Source organism: Helobdella robusta (genome assembly GCF_000326865.2).
Source record: "Helobdella robusta unplaced genomic scaffold HELROscaffold_2, whole genome shotgun sequence".
Classification (NCBI taxonomy): Eukaryota; Metazoa; Annelida; class Clitellata; order Rhynchobdellida; family Glossiphoniidae; genus Helobdella; species Helobdella robusta.
In genome coordinates this window covers 8,284,668-8,312,216 of record NW_008704083.1, presented here as the reverse complement: position 1 = coordinate 8,312,216, position 27,549 = coordinate 8,284,668, and the positions used below count along the sequence as shown (strand labels likewise).

Below are 27,549 nucleotides of genomic sequence, written 5' to 3'. Positions count from 1 at the left end.
GAGAAGTTTTGCAGTTTTTTATCATCAAAAGAATAAAAAAAAACATTGGGAAGTGTGCAAAGCTTTTTATTAAACGTATCTAGCACAGCCACTCAAAACTGAAAAAATAGCTAATGCACGAGTAATGTTTGGATCTCGCAAAGAAGTTTGGAAATGTGGTAAAACATCCATCAAAACAAAGTTGAGAATATATTAGAAGCCAGTAAGTTTTCTACGTTGATATATGCGTACAAAACAGGAGAGTGACAAAAATAAATGGGAAGCATTAGAAAGGGAGTTTAAAAGAAAATTTTTGTAAATCACTTATATGGAAATAAAAAAGGTTAAAATAAGAAAACTCTTTGGACATAGCTAACGACGGTTGATTAAAACTGTACTAATGAAGAGAACTAACTAGAACAGAGTTGAAAAACCTGCGGGAAAATTACTAAAATTGCTTTATTAATTAAACAATAAAATTACAAATTTCGCGATCCGAACATGGTAAATATTGTATTTTTAATACATAATAATACACCATATAGTGTGCGATATACAAATAAATGTTATGTAAAGAATTGATCTACATACTTTTTTAATGAAATCCTCATTTAACCGCATAAGTAAACAAACCCGTCTTATGCCTCGATCACGTCGAAAATGAAGTGCCATTACGAAGTTCTCGGCTTGAATCTGAATGCCAGTGATGAAGAAATTAAAAAATCTTATCGCAGGAATGCTCTAATTTGGCATCCAGGTTTAAATTAAAATTTAATTAATTTTTCGTTGTCGGTTGCATGGGTGAATTCGAATGCAATGAGACCAGCAGTAGCAATTTTTAATATTTATTTAATTTTAATTAATTAATTAATATTAATTTAATTAATCTTAATGTCATAAACTTTATGATCTGTTTATTTGATATGACATAATTTGATTGTATCTATATTGTATTTTAATAATAAATAGTATTAGGTTAGAGTAGTTAGTTAGATTGCACAACAAACAATTATATTATAATTAATTTAATATTTAATTATATTTTAAAAAATTTCAACTGATATTTTAACTTTCAATAGTTATAAATAAAAATATAAAATAATTAATAATTTACTTATTCTGGAAACAAATTTAAGTCTTAGGAATCAATAGGTAAGACTAATAGTTTATTTCAATTTAGATGAAAATTTTAGATTAAATTTAAATTAAATTGATATGCTATAAAGGTATAAGACTCCATCTATATGATATGATATATGATATATGTTATTGCTATTATCTATTATATAATTTAAATTTAAACAAAAGGAATTAGTTATTTTATTGTTATAGATCGACTATGTGTCGATGAGTATAATTATTAAGATAACATAGAACAGATAACTGATTAATTAAAAAAATTGAATATGGGGACTAAAATTTAAAGCCTGTTGTCATGTATCTTATATTATTATAATTATATCAACTCATTTATATTATATGTCATTGCCAACCATGCGTCATACAATTTGTGAAATGTTTTGTTGTTATTTGTCCAAACAATTCATTAAATTTCTTAAATTAAGCAAAATTATTTAACAGATAAAAATCCAGATTCATTTGAGGAGGCCCACAAGCAGTTTTTGCTGGTTCAGCAGGCTTATGATGTTCTGTCTGATCCTCAAGAAAGGACTTGGTATGATAAGCACAGAGATGAAATATTAAAAGGAGGTTTGTAGATTTTTGAAAGTTTAACTTTTTATGCTGTTTCAAAAATAGGTTTCGTTTGTTGTTAAACAATTAGATATCATAATAATTAGTAGCAGATTAGTTCTAAAGTTTGTTTTTAAGTTTATGGTTAGTGGTCCTTAAAATTATTTTTGTACACTTCATAATAATAAAATAACTTCACTAAGAAAGATGATTAAATTTGATTTTAATGAATAATTTAGGATTAGGCAAAGGTGACCAGTACGAAGATAAGAGTTTGAATGTCTTTCAATATTTTAATGCCTCGTGTTACTCTGGGTATGACGATGATGCCAAGGTTTGTGCTAACAAGCTCAGATAATTTCTTATCTAGTGATCTGATCCATTTAAAACTATACATTCTAATTTTTTTTAATTTTCTATACATTTTAATCAATTGATAATCAATATATTTCATTGATTACAACTACCCAACCAGGGATTTTACAGTGTTTATTCAGAAATATTCAAGCAGATATCAGAGGAAGATATAGACTTTGTTGATCATGAGCCTAACATGAAACTACCTCCTCATTTTGGGAGCTCTACAAGTCCATATGACGAAGTTTGATGTGATAATGTTGTAGCAATGATAACTATTCATGTAGACGATATCTTTTTTGATACAAATGTCAATATATAATTTTATATGTATATTACGTATGCATGTGTTTGTGTGTATTCATTTATATGTGTTAGCACATGTGTGTAAACAAAAATGAATATATACACGCATGTTAAATTATTGTTTAAGGTTGTGGGACCATTTTATTCGTACTGGGACTCATACTCAACTGCAAAGACTTATGTCTGGGTCGACCATTATGATATCCGACAAGCCCCTAACAGACAGGTTGCATGGCTTAAAATGAGAATCAAATGAGCACATAAAAATATCATATAAATATGTAATATAGTAAAAAATTAAAAGAATAATGATTAAAATTGTTCAATCCATTGTTTATCATGTTGGCATACTTTGCATACAGTTTGTTAAACTACTAGGATGGATTATTTATTTCAAATATCAATCAAACCTTTTGTCTAACATCCCATGACTTTTAACTAATTTTAAAAAAACTTTCACCTGAATGATGAATGCTTGCATGAATTATAACAAAGTGTTGAAATCTATCACAATAGATAAGAAAAGCTATGGAGCAAGAGAACAAAAAACTTCGAGATAAGGCAAGAAAAAATAGAAATGAAGAAATAAGGGTTAGACTTTCATCGTTATCATTGGAACTGATTGTTTTGCTAATTTTTTTATCTGAAATTTTTAATGAAAAAAATTTAATATATTTTAGGCGTTAGTTGCATTTGTGAAGAAAAGAGACAGAAGAGTGAAGGCCTACAATGTCGGTGGTTATTCATTCATTTTAAAGCATTTTTGGAAGCAATTGTTTCTCAATATGAAATTAGCTAATGTAATTTTAAATTGTTTGACAGAAAAATTATTAATTTGTTATTAAATTATTTCAACAAATATTTATTTAATTAAATCTTTTTAGCAAAAATTGAAGGACCGAGCTGCAGAGATCAAGAAGTTAGCTGAAGAGAAGAGGGAGAGAGATAGAAAGAAAAGAACTGAGTGAGTGATGCAAATGAGAAATTTAGCATGATTCAATAAGAAAAATTGTTTCAACAAACAGGCAGATGAAGAATTACAAGGAGGCTAGCTGGTCAGCCTCGTCGGAACATGCCATCAAAGAACTGGAAAAGTTGGTTGACCATCAGTTCGGAGGTGATGAAGATGAAGGTGAAGACGACGATGAAAATGATGTTGATGATAAACCTATTGATGATGAAGCAGCAGTTGTTGATCTCAATGAATTGGATGAGTTGTACTGTCCTGTTTGTAACAAGGCATTCAAATCTATCAGCACGTTAGTTTTTGTAGCCAATGGAAACTAGAAAAATTAATAATTTTTTTTAATTTAATAACAATAACTGTTGATACAGTCAAAACCATTATCACTGTGTTCTTTTATTACGATGTTACCAGACACGAAAACCACAAAAAGTCAAAGAAGCACTTGGTGAACGTTGAAAAAGTGGTCCAGGAAATGAAACAATGGGATGAAATGAAGAATAGTTCCTACGATAGCGACGGTACCTCTAAAGCAGTTGGTAATAATAATAATAACGTAGATGAGGTAGCTGATGAGGATAATGGCGACGATGCCAAACCTGACTCTCTACATCTTACTAACTCTCAAACAAGAGGATTGTAAGTTGGAAATAATTGCTATGTTTTCAAATTAACATCAAAGTACTTTGAAAACTGAAACATTACTAACTGTGAAAATGTAATTCTTCATTGAAAGGTCTAAAAAACAAAAGAGAAAAAGAAAACAGCAAAAGAAATTAAATCCTGCATGCTTCAATAAAGAGGTGGAATTTTAGCTTTGGTTAAATCGGCAACTTTTTAAAATTAAATGCAAAGATTAAAGTTTATATTAATGAAAATAACTGACAATTTCATTACTAGTGTTGTATTTTAATTCACTTTTAATTAGGGTGATGATAATGAGGATGGTGACAAAAAAGTCACAGAAGAACCAACGGCGTCAAACATTGACATCCAACATTTGACTGACAACATCCAATCCTCATTGAAAATTAACAACGTTTTTGAAGAAAGTCTTACAAATGAAGTACATGAAGCTACGAATCGTGAAAAAGATAATGACAATAATACAATTAAGGAAACCAGTAACCCACCTGATTGCAACGACACACCACCATTCATCAGCACCACATCCGAGCTTCACAATACTGAAAATTTACAAAACCATTTCACGGAAGATGACGAACGAAAACTAATAGACACAAATGTTACGAAGCAAACTGCATGCAAAAAACAAACGCCAAATGAGGCCAACAGAAAACAGAGCACAAAAGAAGTAATTTGATTACTGCTTTATTTTAAATTACGTTTGTTTGAGTAGTTAGTGAAATAATATTTTTAGTAGCTCCAAAGCAGTTATTCAGTTTAGTTCGTGAGTAATCAGGTTTGAACGTGATTATGATAACATACTTAGCATATCTTTAATTTTAAAATTACTTTGTAGTGGGTTAGAACGTTGAATGGAAATGTATATAATTTTCATGCATTGTATTTAAAATTTTCGATGACCAATTGACCAGGTGTTCTCATGTAACGTTTGCAAAGCCTCTTTTCAGACGAGAAACAAATTGTTCGAACACATAAAAGCTAAAGGACACGCACTGAGGGTTGACAGCACAGATACTGCCGCACAACAACAACCACCTTCTAAAACGAAAACGAAAACAAAAAGAAACAAGACCCGCAATCTAGTTTGAATTACGTTTTTTTATTTGACTTCTTTTAGGCAATAATTTTTTTCCAGATTTCATTTTTTGGGATAATCGACTTGTTTTCACGTGAAATATTTTACGATATTTTACGATTTCTTGCATGAACGTCAAAACAGTTGACATAGTGTACGAGTATTTAAAATTACCGCATGAGAATATTTGAAACCTTAGACTTCTTGAAACTTTGACATTTTTGTCATTGACTCCTTCCTAAACACATGCTTCACTAAAAGTGCAACACATTACACAACGCTCCACAACTACTCACTTTCAATTGCTTGTATTTTTGTATAAACTATCGCATCTTGATCTTAACGATAAAAATAATCATAAAAAATCTTCACGGTCCTTCAACTTAACCGGATTAACATAGATCGACGCAATAATTCTCACATCTAATAACTTAATGGCGAATGTAATTAATTAATCGTGATTTCACTGCTGAAACTAACCAGAACAAGATTTCGCGGAGCAGTAGGAATCAACTATTTTCGTAAGAAGCAGCACACACAGAATATTCTTAACATGGATATATATCCATAATTTTTAATTAACAAATCGTCGTCCAAACGCACTAACAATGGTTTTTGAGTATCAGTATATTGATACTGATATGGCAAATAAATTTTTGGCACTCTTTTACATTGTTACAACTTGTGACATTGCGTGCCCTACATTTTCTGAAATGAATATTGTTAAATCTTGATGTCAGCATTTGCAACGACTGCCTTGTAAGTGAAGGAGGTACATGCTACATGAAGACTACATATTACTTAACGGTTTTAAATGTACTTGAGGTGTCGAATTTATATGCGCTAGCATTTTGCCACTCGATTTTTCAGTTTTTTGAGAATTTTTTATGGTATTGAAACGGGAATTTCAATAATCTATTGAGAATAAATAAAAAATCATTAAATTATAAAAACAACTTTCAACAAGTCAGCAGACTTCGGTTAATTAATGGGTTAATTAAATAACAAACTAATTGGTTTTTATACTTCCAATCTGATATTCTCTATAAGCCAGTAGCATATTATATTACAAAATGAATGGTAAAATGGCTTTTCTTTTAGTTGGATAATCAGGAAATTCCTTCTTGTAGTTTTTGTGTTTGGCCAGAGCCCAAATACTCATCTGACCTAGACCCACCAGACAAAACAGAAAAGCTGTGGAGAAGATAAAATACAAAACAGCATGAAGAAACAGCAAAAATGCGCAATCACTAAATATATGACAATGATATCATAGATTTATTTATTATTGAAGACACTTGAAGTGGCGCTATTAACCGGGCAGGGACTGAATCATGACGCTGAAAAAGAACCAGCTGCCAACTTCATAAGTGTAATTAGGGCATGACACTAATTCAAACAATCTTGTCATTGGATTTGTGGTTGGTTTCGGTATTTGACGGACTGTAGATCCTGTGTGGATTATTATATTAGAAAATAAAAATAGTTCCAAAATTATAAAAACACATGAAACAATTCTGATATATAAAAATTTAAAAACTTATTTGAAAAATATAAAGATATTCCAAAACAAGGCTGTTGTTAACTCTGAATCAACTTGAAACTTCTAGTAAAAGCTGTCCAATAATCTAATAATAATACAAATAATGATGAAGTTCTGAGTGGTTTGCATAATTACAAAAGTAAACTTATTTTCTGATGTTTCAATTAAATTTTGTGGGCTTGAAAATGAGATTAAAAAATGTAAAATGCTCTACAGGAGATTATTTACAGCCAAAAATCAAGAAACATAAGTAATTTATGAACGACTCATGAAACCTGGAGGTCTGAGATCCTTGAAAGCAATATGGATGCTGTAATTGCCATATTCACAAACCTTCCAAATGATATTTTTATGAATGAATGTAACTAATGTAAAGAAATATATGGTAACGAAAAAAATAGAAAAAATCTTACAAAGAATCCAACTACAGCAAGAACGTACAGTGGAAACCAGTAACCTAACACGAATTAGATCATTTGATTAATTTATATTATTAGTATTAATAAAAGTAAATTAAAAGTATGTGTATTAAATCATTAAGTATTAAATCATCTAAATTATTTTATAAAATTTTTAAATTCATAGTATCATGGTTAACTTTTTTAACCTTATTCTAATACTATTTTTTCAATTTATAAATTAAATGAGATAAAAAGACGAGCTTATACTTGGTGGGGTGTACAAAGGATGGTTGTTGTAGTAGGAGACAAATGCAGTGAATCCCCAATAGTAAGAACAATTCTTAGAAAATTCATTAGGCAAATTTTATATTTCATTCACTACTTACATACTGATGTTTAATCTACTCAAATGAAACCTTGAAAAGATTGAACAAGGGCATAGTGGAATGCGAGAAACGATGCACGTAAATTGTTTCATACAGCCTCTTCAAGTAATGGAAGCACCAACATGCACATGCAACTCTGTACATGAAGCAAACCATCAGGTTGACAAAAATTTTAATAATCTATAAATTGAATATTGCATTTTTAAGCTGAAGCAAAACAGTTGAACAACATTTAATGAGCAAAAAAACAATGAAAGGATTTTTAAAATTGCTACAAACTGAGATGCGAGAGATCTCCCACTGATGTCTACAGAATAAATTATGGAAGGTCTGACATAGAAAAATAAATAAATAAAAAGTGGACCGGCATACTCTGCAAGAAAAACCTGCAATGGCATAAATGAATAGTGATTTTATTTGCTATTGAAAAAAACGTCAATTAAAAATATTAACCACAGTCAAAATTTGAAATGTCAAGATTACTAACAGATGACCATCCAATTTGTGGACCCAGGTCCTTGAAGAATATCTTGCCACCTTCACCCAAACCAATGCCTTTTAGAACTTCATTGTCAGACAATGTCTTGCCCTCTAGAGCACGAATAAATAAAATAAGTACAATATATTATATTGACAACATATATCCACATACTTTTAAAACAATATAATAAAATATGAAGTAAAACATAAGTGGCCCAACTTGAATCAATTTTGTAAGACTGCCTATCCACATAGTACTTAGACCCTGCAATCATTAAGAGAAGAAAAATGATAAAAACCGTTCATTAATATAAATTCATTAGAAAATAGTTAGAAATTAATTTAGAAATTAATTTAGAGTAAATTACAATTACAACAATTAAATGCCTTTAAAAAATTCAAAATAAAAGAAACATATTTGACATCCATATTATACATACTTGCATTGTAAAAACTTTTCTTAACATCAGAAATTGTTGATTGACCTGTTAACTAAGTTATGAATACATGCAGTTGTAATTTTTTTAAAATTTTTAATCATTTAAATTTTATCATTCACTTGACAAATCAAACACAGCATTATTATCTGAATTGACATATTTATTTTACAGTTAATTACCACACAATACACTATGACTACACTACTAATCATCTTGCTTTACGAAAAAAGGAAAAACTTTAATTTAACTTACAGACCAATTAGAAGTTTTAATTTAAAACTTTTAAATTTTAATAATAAATTTAGAAAAAAGTACAGTCGAAAACGTTGAAACAGAAATAAATGAAACCAATTACAAAACATTATTAATAATTAAGTAGAGACTGTGAATTTTTCAAAAAATTGTTGCCGTCATATAGCCAGCCACTACAAGTCTGCTATCAATAACAAAAAATTTAAATTAACAATTGAATTCTGAATGGCAAATGCTAACATTTGACAATTTGGCGAGTGATTTCTTCGTAACCAGGTCGATAATTTCTAGATCAATCTAAAATTAACAAAACCATTATTTCCACGGTTATCTAAAATTTAAATTGTAATAAAAACGATAACCTCCATCTTGATTTTGAAGATTTTTTAACGGCAGACCACTACCTATTATCGCTAACAAAGTCAATGCAATTCATGAATAAATTACAAAAAAGAGCATAGATAAACGTTTTACTAGTAAGATTTTGTGTAATATGCAACACAAAAATCATCATTTTAAAATGATTTTTTTTTTGCAAAAGTATTTAATTTTTTTAATTTGTAGTTTTATGAATTTAAAATATAGAAACACTGGCACTACTCGAATAATTGCAGAATTTATCTTGGCTTCGTGATCTTAATCCTCAGTATATTGGAATGCATTTCATTAATCTTCAATTTTTGACATGTCAATCAAAAATAAATCAGATTCATTCGTATGTTACTGTTACTTAATGCATATGTAGACTTTTATTTTACTTGAATGATATACCAAGAATATACTTAACCTTACAATTATGATACAGATACTGCAATAGCTTCCAAAAAACGTTGATTTTTAGTATAAGAATTGAACTACACACACTAAATAAACTTCAACGTAGACAACAGATTTTAGGAAGTATGAATATGAACAGTTATATGATGTATAACGAATAGGTATGTTAATGTTGGCGTGAATAAGGTGGCTGCTAGCCGTGTTTAGCTAACAAAGGTTTGCAACTGACAGCTAACACTCAAAATGAAGACTGGCGACAATATTATTGCTATGATTATTTATCAATAATATTATTGCTCTCATTATTATTATTAATAATATTATTATTATTGTTATCATTATCATTGTTGTTGTTGTTATTGTTGCTGTTGATGATGATTGATGATTAGATTATGATGTAGTTGTTGCTATCGTATTGTTGGTTGATTTGTAAAGATATTTAGTTAACTTCTGACGGGATGTTATTGTTGTTGTTTAGTGATTATCGTTGTTATATTATTTTAGAAAAACAATTTAAATGTTATTGAGACATCAGAAAGAACTGAAATGTACTTAATCGAAGTCGAGTGTGTGTGCGTGTGTGTATGTGTGTATATGTGTACACACACATAAAGGATAAATAAGAATAGCCGTAATAGATGTCTCAAAGGCAATTGCAGTATAAACATCATAAACTATATTCTCTATTTATGAATGGAAATTATATTCATCAACCATCTCCTAATCGATGCCCGGTTAAAAAGCGTGGAAACTGACGCTCTTAAATTTTTTTTGAATAAAAATTAATTTGTTTATATGTGACTGTGTGGTCTATGTGTGTGTGTGTGTGTGTGTGTGTGTGTGTGTGTGTGTGTGTGTGTGTGTGTGTGTGTGTGTGTGTGTCCGGTGAAAAAGTGTGAAAAATTGGCGCAATTTAAATTTTTTTCCAGTAAAAACTAATTGTATTTACTGATTATATTAATTTTAAAAAAATTTCTTGATGGTAAGTAAATAAACTAGCTTAAAAAATACAACGGTTGTTAAAATTGTCTGAGAAAGAGTGACGATGATATGTGAATCTAAATGTAATAAATAATAACATTTTCACTGAATAATAATAATAACAATATTAATAATAATATCAATAATAATAACAATATCAATAATAAGAATGATGATAATAACAAACGAATGAACGTTTCGAATGATGTTATCAGAGCTGTGTTTCAATATCCTCCTTATAAGAGCCGTTATCACATACCGGAGAAAAATATCAAACAGGCAGTCGTATTTATCATCTAATAATCCCATTATAAACGCACTTAATGAAATGCACGTGTATAGCGCTTTGAATCTTTGTGTTGAAATGCTATGTACCTACTTGTTTGTCTTTGTAGGACTCAACAATGGCCGAACGAATTAGGAAATATAAAATGAAATTGTATTGGCGGGCTGTTTTCATTCAAAGGCAGACGGAAAAAACCTATATGTACAAAATAGCACATCATTTGCTTTGTTAGCGATAATCTCATCCACAGTTTGGACCATAGGAAAGATAACCAAATCGAAAAATTTGTCAATAAGAGCTGCCAAAAAACATGTAGCCATAAACATCAACTATTTTTTGCAAATGCTCAATAACCTCACGCACATTAATAGAAAATCTAAAATGGAATACGTAAACATGCTTATGTGCATATAAGTATTAAAATACACACACCTTCATTAATATTACACGAATTTAATATAATACATGCTAGTATAATTCGCATACGTTTATATATAGCTACTATAAATTGACAACGTAATAATACACGTGCATTCGATACATATTCCATTGTTCCAATTTTGATCGGTGGTTGCATAGTTACGAAGGCAACAACAAACCAGTAGTGTATGTTGCTGGTGGTTTATTTGGAGGTGGATGTGAATTGATGAGTGCGTGCATGGTTCGTAATCTTTCCAGCAAATTGAATTTATGAAAGTGGACGAATATTAAATGTAAATGCCTTTAATTAATATGAAATTATTATTTCACAAATATTACAAATCAAATCTTTTTTAAAACCTAATTTTCTTGCTGTATTCATCAATGATTCAGTGAAGCAAAACTTTTGAGTATAGAATTTCACAGGAAGTTTTTCTTCAAATATTTTTTGTTATATTTTGGTAGACTATGAGATATAATAAATAACTTAAATTGTATATGCATACAATATACATTTATATAAATATATGCGTTGGTGTGTGAGTTTATTTCTACAAGTGGAGATGTCGATGGTAATAAATAGATTTATGATGGTTCCAAAGAGTCCTGTGAGAAGTTTTGAAACATTTTTTAAATTTCTCATGCTCCATCGTATCACCGCTTATACTGACTGCTGAATAAATAACGCAAATTTTTTGTCGTTAGAATTTCTATTCATTGCAGTCATGTCTTTTCATTTGAAAACTTGTAGTGAAGTACTTTGCTATATACAAGATATCGGATTCCATTTTACTTTAAAGTTTATCCAATAAGTTAATATCATAAAACAACTGCGTAAGATGTAAAATTTTTAATAATATTGATATTACACATACACAAACATTTACGTATGTGTGTAAATTTGTCTATTCAAACTTACAGACACATCCATACAAGCGTACGATACGTATACGCAAGCACACTCATTTAATTTTTTACTTGAATATTGAATATTCTTTAGATTCATGAATATATTAAACGAATTGTATGACTGCATAATATATGTGAATGAACAAGGACTATAAAAAACACACAAATTTTTTTATATAAATAGATCTAACATTATACGCGCGCGCGCACACACACACACACACACACACACATTATGTGTATATGTGTATATTGAATATATAGAATATATATACTGGAAAAAGCCAATATATATATATATATATATATATATGATATATTTATATATTTCATTTTCATTCATATATATATATATATATATATGTATACGCCCACGTCGAAAAAGTATGAGCTGCATTGAAATTAAAATGAGTTTCACACAACATGTTTGATATTGAATAGAAGAAATGCTACATATTAATTTTTTGTTCAAAGCTTGTTCAATCTTACAAAGTTTTCGAACAGAACAACGTAGCGTAAATACTGAATGGTGATACCCTACAAGACGAATCGCTCAAGCATAAACCCAGTTGATTTTACATTTTAATCACGTTAATGTTACAATAAATTGAAGATCGTTGTGGATAAAAAATTATTTGTTTGTTTGTTGGATAAATGGATGCTGGGAAACCAAACGATCCAAATATTGATGGAGACTTTGTCAGTCTCTGGGCTAGAAGAGGAAATAAACAAGTCTGTCAAACTTTTCGAATAAAGATAATTATCAATTAATTTCAAGTTATTTTTTGTTTTCCTCATCAATTGAAAACTTGAACGTATTTTTATGCCTAGTATTTTTTAATTATTTACCAAAGATCTTAGTAAAAAAGCTAACATAATTAATCTAATTTATTTAAAATAAGGACACCGAAGATGAATTAAAAGATTTTTTACAAAGTTTCAAAGAACCCAACAGAAGAGATTCGTTGTACCCAACAAACATAACTCAACTGAACAAACCTCCCCCACCCTTAGTTTTGAAAACAGCTGAAGTAACACCAGTGTTGGAATCAAGTTCCAATGAGACTTTCAACGAACACTGTACGTTACGAGATTCTCTGTTTGAATCCGTCGAAAAAGATAACGTTGAAAATTTTGTCAAATTGCAAGAACTAGTTAAAAGAAATAGACAATCTTTGTTAGATAAAGAATTTAAACATAAAGAAAGTGCTCGCACAGTTTTGAATCATGCTCTCGAAAAATCTTGCTACTCCGTAGCCCGTTATTTGATAGACAACTCCGATGAGAAGTTAATTTTGGAGGATTATAAATTGACTGTGAAAGGTGTATCTACTCAAAAGTCCAATCTTCACATTTTATCAGAAAAAGGAAACTACGTGTTGACAAAATTAATGTTGGACAAAGTGACTAACGAAGGAACTAAAGAAGAGTTTCTATCGAGAGTGGTTGTAACTGAATTGGAAGGACAGAGACCTCGGCATCTATCTTGTATGCACCTGGCAGCATTGCACGGACACACAGAAATAATTGACCTTTTTAAGAAGATGGGTGTGAGCGTCAATATACAAAACAACAAAAAAGATACGCCGGTTTTGTGGGCTGCTCGTGGAAACCACATTGAAGCAGTTCGTTATTTTATCGAGCATGGAGCAAATTTACATTTGGAAAATGACAAAGGTTCCACACCGCTGTATTGGGCTGTGAGGTATGGTTTTGCGTCTCTTGTTCATGTTCTGGCTAAAGAGGGAAATGTTAATGTCAACCAGAAGAGAAAGTTAGGACTTTACTACCCGATCGTGTTGGCAGGAGCATTAGGTTACGATGACATAGTAGAAATATTGTTAGCCAACAATGCAGATCCGTATGTGACAATAAACAACAATATGAATGTATTGCACGTGGCGGCTTCCGAAGGTGAATGTGAAGTCATCCGAGTTTTGCTGGATAAAACTAAACTATCCGTAGATCAGGTTGATTCAAATGGTAACACGGCTTTGCTTTATGCAGCAAAAAATGCTCGAATCAAAGCAATAAAACTACTTATTAAACATGGCGCCGATCTAGATATTCGAAACAAACAAGGTCAAAGTATTTGGGATTTCACTATGAACTACCAAAGTAACACGTTTTTAACTGCTGTTTTGTCACTGTATAAACATTATAAAGGAGTGAATGAATCGTTGTTACAATTTCCAAGAGGAAACACTCCGCTACACATAGCAGCTTCTAATGGAAACGTCGAAAAGTTAGATTGCTTGTTACAGCAAGGGGCCGATCCAAAGTCAGTTGATTTGAACGGAAACACATTCTTTCATATTGCAGCCGGAGATAACAAAAGTGAAATTTTGCGAACATTCTTATCAAAAGTGTCAACGGAAGATATAAATGACCAAGGTGACACCGCTCTGCATGTAGCCGCTAAATATGGTAACTTAGATTCTTTTGAAACGTTGATGGGAAAGTTGAAACTTGATGTGAAAAATAAATTAGGCAGGACCCCGCTGCACGAAGCAGTATTTTCAGATACCGCTAATCCCGAACTAGTCAGGATTTTAGTTAACCATATTATTAAGGCCAATACGTGGTCGTTGGTAGATGAAGTCGATAAAAGTGGTAGCACAGCTCTCCATCTGGCTGCCAAGAAAGGGCGGCCTGAAATAATCGTTGAACTGTCGTATTTAAACCCATCCATCAAAAATAAAGAGGGAGAAACTCCTTTGCACATTGCTGCAAAAAGTGGAGTTTTGTCAAATTTTGATGCCATGTTGAGTACATTTTGCAGACCTGGAAGTGGTGTCAATTTGGATGAAATTAACGATCAGGGTGAGAGTTGCTTGCACATTTGCGTTCGAAGTTGTAATATCATTTCAATAATAAAGTTAATCGCGCTAGGGTCAAACCTGTCGTCACGAGATAATAAAGGTAACTCAGTGATACACACACTAATTGAAGAATCTCGTAATGAAACAACTCGAACACAAATATTTGTTGAAACTTACCAGTGCATTGTGAAAGAATCTCCAAAGTGGTGGTGCATGAATCAAAATCTTCAAATACCTAACGATGAAAGTGACCTTTTTTATCAACAGATGAGACATGCCATGATTTATCTAACAACAGAAATTGTAAACATTGATGGTTTAGATTCTATAAATTATGCCATACGACTTGGTGCAGTTGAAATGTTGAAAGAAATTCTTGCCACTCCTAACGTATTCAAATTGCAACCAGATCGCAACGCTTACTACTTGTATGACGTAACAACAATTCTAAAAGACTCATCTTCAAAGAGGAAAGTCAGAATCAACAGCATCAAGATAACTAACGATGAATCGTCTAAACAAGCCAAACCATCAGCCAGCTCCTGCCTAAAGACAATCGTTTCTCTCAACAATGATATTCTTGCCTCTAAAATTCTTGACATCACACCAATTAACGAAATAGTTCAAAATTATTGGAAGAACTATCAGTGGATATATGTAGTATTTCTAGTAATCCACATTGCGTACATGATACTCTTTACCATCTTCGTGATGCCATCTTACGAAAACTACCAGAACATTCCCGATCTTAAAATTTTAATTTTGCCACATAATGACACAACTACCTACGATAAAGATCAAGACCCATTTCGAGTGGCGTTTTTAACACCGCAATACAAAAGTTACTATAGCATAAAATACGGATTGTTTCTAATATGGCCTGTTTTAATCTTACTCTTTGAAATATTTTACATTCTAACTCGTTTATTTCACGTGATAACCAACAATGTTCGTTCGAACAGAGCTGAAAAATTCAAAAAAAGTTATCAGTCATTCCTAAGCATAATTGTCAGCATTTGCATGTTCATATTTAAAACTGTAGTTATGAACTTGGGGGATGTTTTGAGTTATTGCTTTTGCATCAGCGCTATTCTGTGGTACGCACTGTTCATGACATACCTTGCATACGAATACTATCTTATCATAACATCACTTGTTTTTCTTTTTGGCTGGATATATCTTATAAATTTTACCAAGGCAATAGAAGAATTGCACGTGTTCACAATAATGTTACGCTACATCATTCTCCGGAACATCACGCGCTTCATTGGTATTTACATTCTCTTCCTGTTGGGCTGTGGAATGGCTTTCAACGTTCTTTTCCAGATTCACCCCAACATCCGGCAAATTAGTCCTGGCCTAGGGACGACTTTGTACAATTCGATCAACATGATGTTGGGTCTTGGTTCCTTGTTCGACGGCTCATTCGACGAAAGTTACTCTACGTACGGAGGCGTCCCTTTCTTTATAAAATCAATTTTCATCATTTACGTACTGGTATCAACTGTCATTCTCATGAGTCTTCTGGTGGCCATGATGACTGACACTTATACGAGTATCAAGTCCAAGGAAGGGTCCACGTGGAGGGTGGGGAGTTTAAGGTTGGCCCTGCAGCTTGAAGAAGCTTTGCCGATGATAAAAAGACTGTTCAAGTTTCTCTGCATGAATCGAGAAAATTTAGTGAAGGATGTTGAGTTTGATAGATATTTAATGCCAATATCCCAGAGAAAGCTTATCTACAAACAGATGGAACAGTCAGAAACCGAAGAAATTACAAAAGGCATGCAACGCTTGGAGAATCGCATGGATCAGTTTCAAGATATCGTAATGGAACTTTCTCGAAAGCTTGAAATATTAGTGGCCGAGAAGCATGCGAACGTTGCAGCCAAACTCGTGGAGTCGGTTATCAGAGGTCACGCGCCGTTGAGATTTCACAGTTTATCCAAGCAAGATAAAAAACGCGTTAGTAGCCAGGACGGAAAATTGAAAATTATAAATATATAAATTACGAATCATCACCGAATGAATTTTGCAAAGTAAAAAAAGACGGAGCCACACCATCATCGTCGTCGCCTGGGACCTATTCAAAGAGCTTTCATCTATCAAACTTGAACAACTTCTTACAGTATAACGTAGTAAATCATGCTTTTTAATGTTCTGACATAATTTTATTTCGATTGAACAGTAATTATTAGATTTTTTAAACAATACAATGCACAAAAATTAGGTAATGAACTTTTGATATTACACAAAAATTAGATCAAAAAAGTATTTAAAAAAGTAAAAAATAATGAACATTAAATACAAAAGAGAACTTTAAACACGTGTTATGCTTCTTGAAAGTTAACCGGCAGAAAAATTTTAACTTGATTCTATCAATCCTCCTCACATTTGAAATCAGATTATTTCAAATATTAAAAACGTTCAAAAGGCACCTATAAAAAAATAAATCTCGTATAAAATTGTTTAAAAGCATGATTTCCATCATCATTAAAAAATAAATGTTAAATTACGGTCTTTAAAAATTTGTAGTTAAAAGAAAGATAAAATAAAAAAGTTAGCCAAATAATGTTGAATGATAAATTAAAACAGTTATTTAAAGTAATTCGTGATTTGATACTTTGTCCCATTTTGCTTTCTGCGCCTTCACGTCCGCCACAAGATTCCATGAACAGCATATGCCCAATATCTAAATAGTTTATCAAAGCAATTAACATTCGTAAATCGTAATAAGCTAACTATAAAAATACAATTTGGCACAATAAATATTAAAAAAATGTTATTAATTCTTTACATTTTTAAAATTAAATTACATTTTAAGAGCGGTAGGGCAATGAAAAGCTTCATTTCACAAAGTGTATAAGAAGTGTAATAAACTGACCATTAAAACGGCAACACCGACGACGACTCCAGCAATTGGGATGATGTAGGTATTGAACCAGGCGTCACCAGCATCGATGCATCCTGCCCAGGTTGCATCAAAACATTAATGATTGATGTAGCACTCATCATCACGTACTGTGATGTTATTTATAACTATATAACACAAATTATTTTATCAGTTCTAAAAGTTTTAGAGATAAAACAAAACAAAAAAATCAAACGTTTCAAAGAATGGTAACATGGCAAACCTTGCTTGTAGATGTCACTGTTTGGTTCGTTTGGCCTCCTCTTGTTCTGACCACATTGCAGGTTTATCATTGCAGCCTGTACATTGTTATTAAATTAAACGCGAATAAAATAAAAATAAATGAGTAACGAAATTAACAAAGTGGCAAAAACAATAAAAAATATAAAATAAGAGAAATTAAATAAGTGGTGGCAGACATTGGGATCAGGTATACAGCAGGAGTATGGCACTCCACATGCGTCCATTCCTGCAAAGTGAATTCAACGGAGATAACTTTGAAAAAAAATAGCGAACTGAAACTTGGATGAATATGGAAATGTTTGATCAAATGATCAGATCACACTATTAAAATATTTAATTTCAACGTCAAAAAAAACATTTATTAGTCTTTTATTTCGAGTGCTAATCCATTTAACAACATTTATTTGAAGTTCAGATTGTTCAAATTTAAAAAAAAAAGCAGAAAAGCAATATCAACGTATCATAAGTTTAAAAAGTTGATTGTATCAAAAAGATAGTTTTGAACAGTTGTCAGACCTGGAGATGAACAGTTGAAGTAAATGTTGAGCTCCCAATCGTTGTAATCTTGCAGGCCACAGCAATGCAACTGCATGGTCATTTCGTTTCAATTGTAACGGATTAAAAAATGAAAATAATAACAGGAAAAACTTGGGAGCATAACTAAACAAATCAATTTACCAGTTGATTTATTTTCTTGCATACAATTTATTATATAAATATAGTAAGTATTGTATTTGATAAAGCTTATTTTATCTTCAAATGGCAACTCTAAGTAAACTAATAACTGGCTTTGCTTATAAAAATGTCATGCAATCATTACAAAAAAATAAAAACAAAACAAAAAATGATACATATAAACATGCAAACTTATACAAAACATGCAAACATGAAAAACATACATATAAACATAAAAAAGCATACAAACATGCATACAAACATGTGTACAAGCCATAAATGCCAAATAAATTTCCAGAAGATGTACAAAATGTACACAAATTTAACCAATGTATTTCACTATTAAATCTGAAAATGAGCAAAACGTAAGTAAGCAGCCCACACACCCAATCTTCCTGGACCCAGTCAATGAGGTTTTTCAGATCTGGATCGTCCCTGTACTTCGGTATGACATCCTTCAAGCTCGTTTCCACTATCAGCTTCTTCAACTAACGTAAACATTTCACAATTTTCTCTTCATCGGATAACCACGTTTATATAAGAATTTAAATAAAAGATAAATTTTGAAAACAAACTACCAACCCATGATTTAAATGCAAAAGCAATGATGGCTAGAGCAACCAACAACAGCAGGACAATGACTAACAAGACAACATACTGCAAGGAAAAACATAAAAATAACAAATTTTTACAATAAATCTGTAGACAATTAGATGCTAAGAGATCTCAATTTCAATCTCAAATTCACAATTTCAGCAATCAAACTGACAGCAATGAGTAGAGGAATATTTTCTCTGAGAGCTCCGATGCATCCAAAGAAGCCGATGATAAAAATGATGACCCCACTGACGATGAGTAACGTGACAGGATCGACAATTGAGTTTGTTAGCATGGTGATGTTGTTAATGTTGTTCTTTTGGACTGCCGCCCATGCTCCAACACAAATCAAGCCGACACCAATCAACTTCAAACATTTTCAACTGATTAACATCTTATTAGATTTGTTACTGTTATCCCATTATTATGTTATCAACACATTAGCAAATCTATTTAAAAAGCTATTTTAAAATTGTAAAATTATGAATTAATTATTACAATATCGATGATATAATTCATCTTTCATTTGTAAAACTAATGAAAATCAATAAAAAAAAATCAAACCCAGATGAAACTGTTGAATCCAAATAGCAGATATTTGACAACATTGTTGACTTCAGATCTGTCTTGCCTTGAAAGCCTCCTCAATAATGTGTTACCTCCAGCCATACAAGGTGAGATGTGTCGTAGTATTTTGTCTGTTATACAGCTTATAGGACAAAAAAGTGATTGAATTAAATACTGAAATAAATAATTAACAGGTGCTGAATATTAATCAGTGAAACATGACTTGACTCTGCTGTGTACTGTGATGCCAGAAAAACAGTAGGATACCTAGAAGTGTAAACTGTGTGTAAAAAAGTGAAGTGAACAAACAAATAAAACAAATTAATTGAAAGATAAATGGATGAGGTAGAGTACTGTACACGAACGATAAAAAATAATTTAAAATATAAATCTGTAGACACTAAAGACGCTAAAAATATTAAGCAGGACGTTATTCACAACTCTTAAAATCACGTTAAAAACAATTCACACTACCAGAAAATTTCTATTTGACAAAAAACCCACGTAGTTATCATTGATCCAGGTGAACAAGTATTTAAAAGTAAATTTAGTATATAAATTTACAGCGCTGTATATTTGTAAAACGTAGGCTGAATATTAAAAATATGCCAAAATGAAATGAAACTCTATATCAATTTTTTACTCATTTTAGTACTTTTGATTTTAAACGTTATTGTGATATTATTTTTTGACGTAAATTAAACAACTTCTAACAGTATGATCATTGATATATGAGGGTGATGCATGCAATTTTAAATGTTATATATATATATATATATATATATATATATATATATATATATATATACACTATTGGTCATCCACATTGGTGTTCGCATATATTACACATAATTCCACAATCAATATATCATATCATATATAGACCATCTATCTGTCAATACGTGCCTTATAAATTGCTGGGATCTCACAATTTTGTATGGCAAAAATTGTTCCCGCACTGATCTTCGAGTAACTTTTTAAATAATTAAAAATAGATGTTCATATAGAATAAGTTATATAAGTTATAGTTTTTTTTTGGTTTAAGCTTCTTTCACTTGTTGAACAGCTGATGAAGATCATCTTGCAGAAGAGTACAAGTAAGAGAGAGACCTTATTCTGCTAATTATATTTACATTTAATGATGCGTTCAGGATGTCCATGTATATTTATATAGAGATAATTAGATTGCAAACATGAGGAATTGTAATATACATATAAAAATATTTTATTTTATAAAAACTGTAATTACGGATGAGTGGGGTATTAATATTTTTAAATGCCATAACTTTATTTTTTGTGATTTTTATGCTCCTGATCAGAATGAAGCACATCTAAACTAACCAGCCAACCAACCAACCATCCAACTGCAAAACATCGATTTGAATAGAAATCATACAGTAAGATAGAGTGAGCACCAACAAAGCTCCAATAATCGATATATACATACATATGTGTACAATGTACACTTGTAAATATATACGACATACACATTGACGCATACATGCATTCGTGCGTACATACAATCAATGTGTACATTAAATCAAACGTACACTCATATGTATACAATGTATTGTACATGCATGCATATTTCAACCAGAGTGTATTACATTATGTTGCACTATTTATATGTACATTTTGTGCACTGTATAAACATTGTTGTAGATGAGTCGTACACGGCAAATTTTCTATCGAAAAGTGTTTGGTTGGCCGTTTGTTTGGTTGATTGGTTGGATAGTTGGCTGGTTGGTCATTTGCTTTGTTGGTTGGTTTTGTTGTTGGTTGGTTTGTTGATGGGTTGTATTTCTTAAATACTAGCATGTTCAGCATGTGCTAGTGAATGCGTCCTGCTTGTTCATTGTTCAGTTCATGCGCAAACATTTTTTTTGTGTCAGCCGTCCAATCCATTACATCAAACTTTTGACTTAAAATAACATAAGACATAAATGAAAATTACATATTAAAATAAATAATTAGTTGGCAAATAAATAAAAACAAACGAATAAATCCAAAATCAAAAAACTCTTATAGGATGTGATGATATACAAAGTAGTGTCTTCTAATTTTTCGCATTAGATTCAGAAAAATGAATAATGGAATGATTTTTTCACAGGTGCATGCTTGCGTCACACTCACAAACATCGAGCGAATCTATAATAAAACGTTTCAAAGATTTGTAATAATAATCATAAACATTCACTTTTCAACTCAGCAACTCGTCCTAATATGCCACAGGCAGTTCAATTGATCACAATATTTACGTGGTTGTATCAATAAACTATAAATACCTAAATAAATGTACATTAGTAAAACATATTGATCATGGATAACTATGCAAATGCATGTAAGTGTACGTATACATGTCAACTATTTTGATGGTAAATGACATGTGTATAGAACGTACATTGTGGAGTATTGTACATCGTCCTGCTCATTCACCTTTTCGGTATTTAATTTGGTATTTTCATTTTTACACCATTTGTTTACGTTTGTGTGTTTGTCTCGCAAATTGAACATTGTCTGTCTGTCTGTCTGTCTGTCTGTCTGTCTGTCTGTCTGTTTTTATGTCAGTTATGTCAGACACTGGTTATTCCATCGATTGTTCATACACATCGCATAGTATGTTGATGGTGTTAAATGCTTCCTATGAAGCCCTGTATAACAAGAACATTTAAATCAAAATGCCATTGTATTTAATAAATGCATTACGCATTGCATTGTTGTTAATGTAAAGTTGGAAATGTTTTATTGCAGATTCCATGAAATAGACGCTCCTGTTCTGTTGATGCATGTTCCTTTCAGTTCCAAAATATTTCATTTATTCATTAAGCGCTGACAAAAGTGATTCCGCCTGAAAAAGAGTATTATCAACAAATTATGCTAAAAATTCAATAAGTTTAATACATTTGAAAAAATTGGAAATATTCAAAAAGCTAAGAGACTTCATTTTGAACATCTTCTTTCCATAAACGTTCATCAAACCCTTAAACTACGTAACTGCCTACATAGGAACCTACCTATCTATTTACGTACCAGCAAACCTTTTTGAGCCTACCTACCTACCTACCTACCTACCTACCTACCTACTTACCTACCTACTTACCTACCTACCTACCTACCTACCTACCTACCTACCTACCGGTCAGTTGCCATGGTTTCGTTGTTGGGAGGAGGACTGTTTGGAAATCCGCTGAGCGGTTTAGTTTTGCTTTTTTTACATTCTCTAATATATATATATATATATATATATATATATATATATTAATGTATATTAATATATATATATATATATATATTGTATGAATTATACCAAATTGTAGGCATTAATCAATTTAAAGTTTGTCTTATTCCTTACAATTTTACTTACTAGAATTTTCTGGAAATTGTCCAATTTATTGTCCAAGTTCACCATGAAAATTTAATAAAACTGTTGTTATCAAAATTCATCATGCAGATAGGCCTCATTTAGATTTTTCACAAATCATCCTCATTGTAGGATAATAAATTGATTAATGCCAACAATTCGGTTGAATTGATAGGTACAACATTACTGTATAAAATATGGTCTCCTTCTAACATGTGTGTGTGTGTGTGTGTGTGTGTGTGTGTGTGTGTGTGTGTGTGGTGTGTGTGTGTGTTTGATGTATATCTTTTATGAAGATTATTTTTAAAAAAATGAACAAAATTTAATTTTTCAATATTCCGCAGCAAGAGAGCGCTCATATAGATTCTTCTAAAATAGTTGACTGCACTTTAAGTGATACGTCCTGTGAGTACATTATTCACATAACGATTGCGTGCTGCTTGTTCGAGTGGAATCAACAAGTTTCTCATGAATTATTACTACTCTATAACAATTTTTCTCTCCAATAACGCCAAAAATTTTGCTGATGACAATTTTCATAAACGTATGTATCTTACTATGTATGCTTTTTTTGTTTCCTCCTTCATCCGTGCTTTTTTTATTTCTCTTTCTTTCATTTATTGTCTCTCTCCTTTTTTGTCTCACTCTCTCTTTCTTTTTCTCTCTCTTTTTCTCTCTCCCTTTCTTTCTCTCGATCGGTCTAATAACTCTTTTTAAAATGCATTCAATGAAAAAAAGAAGGAGACGTGAGTAGCAGCGAGCGGTGGTAGCATACCAGCAATCAAAAATGATTAACAGTTTGATTCACGGACGTTCCACCGCGAAGATATGGCGGAGATCACTCGCCAGCCGATTGGTCGCAATCTTCCTACGTGTGTCACTCTCATCTTTCTTAGTGATTTCAATAATTGCTCTGGCATTTACTGAAGGCAAATATCAGAAACAATCAAAAATAATTCTCTCTAAAATATTTACGATGAACAATAATAAATCATGATGTAAAAAACTGCTGCTTTATTATTATTGTCGTTATTTTCTGCCGTAAATTTTAACTTAAAATACAAAACACACTATTTGGTTTTTTGAAGCAATATTTTGAAGCGCCCATAGAATAAAAAGTAATATTTATTTCAAGATGTAATCTGCGCGGCTTCCACGTTTCTTAATTTCAAAAATAATTTTTTAGAAGCTGGCGGCCAACATCATATTTTTGATCGTTCGTTCATTCATTCGTTTGTTCGTTCGTTCGTTTGTTCACTTGTTCGTTCGTTCACTCATTCGATGATCTTATTTTCTCAAAAAAATCTTCTATTAATTTAGCTGCGGCATCATGAAATGAGTTGCAAAAAAATTTATGCACACCAATCATATATATCTCTTTATTTTCGTTATTACTTTTCAAAAAATTACTCGAAGTTTTTAAACATGATTGAAATCATTTTAGCATTTATTGAAAAATTGTCGACAATTATAACAAAATATAAGATAAAATTATTACCGTTCCCCGCTCATTATTTATGAAGGAAGAATCAAATGAATGTTGAAGCACTGGCACGCAATTGTTGACAGAATTGGATTCAATTTATTCGGAAATAATTGCTTGAGTATGCAGTAAAAACATTAGGATATGAATAAATGAGATATGTAAATTATTAAAAAATAAGAGAAATTTTCTATTGCAAGTTATTTCATTTAATCGCAATTTAGCGTTCATTTTGAATATTAAATTAATGAAGTAACCTGAACGTGAAATATTCCCTGTTCAACCGCACCGCGTCACCGCCCACACGAACTTGCCACAAAATGAACTCCAGGTGTAACAAACGCTCTGGGCGACAAGGATGAGAAGGACGACAAGAACGCCGAGGAGGAGGATCCAGAAATCGCTGAAGCCAAACGGGAAGCGGAAGAGAAGAGGAATGAAAAGTACAGGAAGATGGAAGAAGAGAGAGAGGCAATGAGGCAAACTATCAGAGATAAGGTTAATATAAATGTGTGTGCGTGCGTGCGTGTGTATAAATGTTTATGTGTATGTGTGAATGTATACAAAGTACATATTTCATTTGTATGGTTGTTTAAATTTGGATAGATTTGTTTGACTGTGTTTGAGCGAGTGTTTGTTTGATTGTGTATGTGCTGAGTATGTGATTTTGCAATTTAAAACATTTGTTTATAAGTATGATTGTGCCTAATTGTTCATTATTTGTATGCCTATTGCCTACGGGCTCTCATTTTACGTTTTTGTTTTTTTTTCTTTTCATAGGAGCGTGTTAGGTGATCTACAATTAACAAGTTTAAACACGTTGTCGTTGAGTTTTGAAACATGAAAATGTCTTTCTTGTATGGTCGCGTCGCTCTGACGTTGCTTTGAAAGCCTAGTAGATAAAAATTGATTGCTTTCTGCTGTCTCCAACGTCAATAAAAATATCTATAAATGCAAAATAACTCTTTTGCTAAACTTTCAACTTTTATGATTATTTCTCGAACCTGACGTTAAGATACGACCATCTGCGACGTTGAACAGCCCACCAACATCTTACTCTAATATTGTTATTTAGTTCTAACCACGGGGATGTTATGATTTCTTTACTTACTGTGCTAGCGTTTAAAAAAAATAACAGATTTTCTTTTGCGTATGGCTGGCTGAAAGACAACTGTGCAGTTCGTAGGGCCAGCAGTCTGGACATGCAGTTCTAACATGAGAGAATCATTAAAATTGGATAACAACCAGAAGTGATGTTATTGTCGGCAAGAGATAAACAGGAGAAATAAAACTGAAATAAATAACCCGTAAAGTTATGTTGCTGGCTGTGCGCTCAGGCATATAAGCGCGAAATATAAATTTAATATATATATACAATATAAATATATATATATATATATATATATATATTTAGGTGTGTGTGTGTGTGTCTGTATGTATATATGTATGTATGTGCTAATGTTCAGTCACATATATAATCAAAGAAATCAATTTCTAGATAATTGCATGTGGTGTTCCATTTTGCACCAACATTACATAAGACTCATAGGAGGTCGTCCAACATCACTGAGTGTATGTTATTGTGGGTAACTTATAAAAATGTTAAGTGGTCTTGATGTCGAGATATTTTTAAAATTATTTTGACTAAATTCTTTATTTTAGAGCAGGGTGGGGCAAACTACCGCTCGTGGGTCACATGTGACCCGTGAAGCTATTTTATGCGGCCCGCGAAGCCTTGTTCGCCCAAAAAAATTCGTCGGCTTGACATTATGACCAAAAAAAGAAGCCACAAATCATAAAAAAATCCCCACGGGGGTCGAAAAATTTGTTGTTTAAGTACATATACGACTCTTCAAAGGTAAAATTGTTTTTAATGCGGCCCTCACAGCAAAAAATTTACCCACACCTGTTTTAGAGTTTAGTGCGGTTTATTATGAAGTTATAGAAGCATACACTTGTAATATAACATATGAACACCATGCTACTTGATATAAAATAATTTACCTACTGACTTTATAAACGTTCGTGTTGCCTTCTTATTACCTAACTATCCAAAAACATCTAGAAAAATTTATTTTATTTTCTAGTAGTAAACCAAAAAAAATGAATTATAACAAAATTAAAAAAAACATTATAAATCAAATTAGATTTAAAATAAAATAATAGAAAATATTTCAAAAAATGAATATTTTAATAAAAAAAAAACTTAAATATATTTTCTGAATCTTACTGAAACCTTTGGCTGCTCAAGCATTCATCGTTCAAACATTCATCATTCCTTCATCTTCATTATGAAAATTTATTTTAACAAAAAAGAATAAAAGTGCAAAATATTTTTGATCGAAAAAGAACTACTAACTCATACCAAGTGGTATATGCTTATTTTTAGTAAATGTAAAAACACTTGACATTTGCAACTGAGCCAACAAAGACGCCCAACAAATTTCTATAAAAGAGAAATTATTCCATATGAAGACTGTTGAAGAGTTTTTGCATAATTTATATATATATATATATATATATATATATATTATTTCGTTTTTTAATTCTTTAGATAATAAATTTTTTATTAATTTGTTTATACAATTCATGCAATAATTCACACGCGCATTCATTTATTCATTCATTCACCCATTCATTCATTCATTCATTCATTCATTCATTCATTCATTCATTCATTCATTCATTCATTCATTCATTCATTCATTCATTCACGCATTCATTCATTCATTCATTCAATCACTCATTCATTCATTCCCTCATTCAAATATTTGCGTACGCTTGAATAGATGCATAGAGTCATGTGCGCATTGCATCCTTCAGACAATGCATATTAGTCCCAGTTGCACTATTAAATCTCTTTATTATCTATAAATCTTATATTTACAATGTTCCTACCACGCGATATATATATATATATATATATATATATACATATATATATGTTGGTAATAGACCATAATTTTTACAATATTCTATAAATTCTACCGAATGTTT

The 27,549-nt window shown here is 31.3% G+C and overlaps 5 protein-coding genes across 5 annotated transcripts in view; 3 read left to right on the top strand and 2 right to left on the bottom strand.

The window, feature by feature from the left end:
• Positions 1 to 639: 639 nt before the first annotated feature.
• Positions 640 to 3,021, top strand: HELRODRAFT_64358 (hypothetical protein; the record flags this gene model as incomplete). Its single annotated transcript, XM_009017671.1, has 6 exons — positions 640 to 736; positions 1,561 to 1,689; positions 1,917 to 2,005; positions 2,147 to 2,272; positions 2,462 to 2,560; positions 2,851 to 3,021. 6 exons carry the CDS (start codon positions 640 to 642, stop codon positions 3,019 to 3,021), a joined length of 711 nt encoding a protein of 236 aa, XP_009015919.1.
• A 3,066-nt stretch (positions 3,022 to 6,087) lies between these two features.
• HELRODRAFT_155722 (hypothetical protein) lies at positions 6,088 to 8,106 on the bottom strand (the record flags this gene model as incomplete). The annotated part of the gene is made up of 8 exons (XM_009017670.1): positions 6,088 to 6,215; positions 6,339 to 6,473; positions 6,840 to 6,929; positions 7,233 to 7,305; positions 7,382 to 7,487; positions 7,631 to 7,737; positions 7,839 to 7,942; positions 8,052 to 8,106. 8 exons carry the CDS (start codon positions 8,104 to 8,106, stop codon positions 6,088 to 6,090), a joined length of 798 nt encoding a protein of 265 aa, XP_009015918.1.
• A 5,574-nt stretch (positions 8,107 to 13,680) lies between these two features.
• On the top strand, positions 13,681 to 14,004 carry HELRODRAFT_152689 (hypothetical protein; the record flags this gene model as incomplete). Its single annotated transcript, XM_009017669.1, has 1 exon — positions 13,681 to 14,004. A coding segment is annotated over one exon (324 nt), but the record flags the coding sequence as incomplete, so codon positions are not given.
• A 2,935-nt stretch (positions 14,005 to 16,939) lies between these two features.
• Positions 16,940 to 20,207, bottom strand: HELRODRAFT_184939 (hypothetical protein). The gene is made up of 11 exons (XM_009017668.1): positions 20,015 to 20,207; positions 19,706 to 19,994; positions 19,314 to 19,508; positions 19,127 to 19,201; positions 18,931 to 19,032; positions 18,386 to 18,455; positions 18,046 to 18,095; positions 17,850 to 17,925; positions 17,600 to 17,682; positions 17,339 to 17,407; positions 16,940 to 17,153 (listed from the first exon to the last, which is right to left on the bottom strand). The coding sequence occupies exons 2-11, from the start codon at positions 19,808 to 19,810 to the stop codon at positions 17,133 to 17,135; spliced, it is 846 nt and encodes a 281-aa protein (XP_009015916.1). The 5' UTR covers positions 19,811 to 19,994; positions 20,015 to 20,207; the 3' UTR covers positions 16,940 to 17,132.
• A 2,649-nt stretch (positions 20,208 to 22,856) lies between these two features.
• The window catches only part of HELRODRAFT_155720 (hypothetical protein), a gene marked incomplete at both ends in the record, with an annotated part of 13,237 nt that continues 8,544 nt past the window's right edge, over positions 22,857 to 27,549 (top strand). Inside the window, 2 exons of the mRNA XM_009017667.1 lie at positions 22,857 to 22,902; positions 24,884 to 25,050. Coding sequence (XP_009015915.1) covers positions 22,857 to 22,902; positions 24,884 to 25,050 — 213 coding nt within the window. The remainder of the gene's footprint in view (positions 22,903 to 24,883; positions 25,051 to 27,549) is intronic.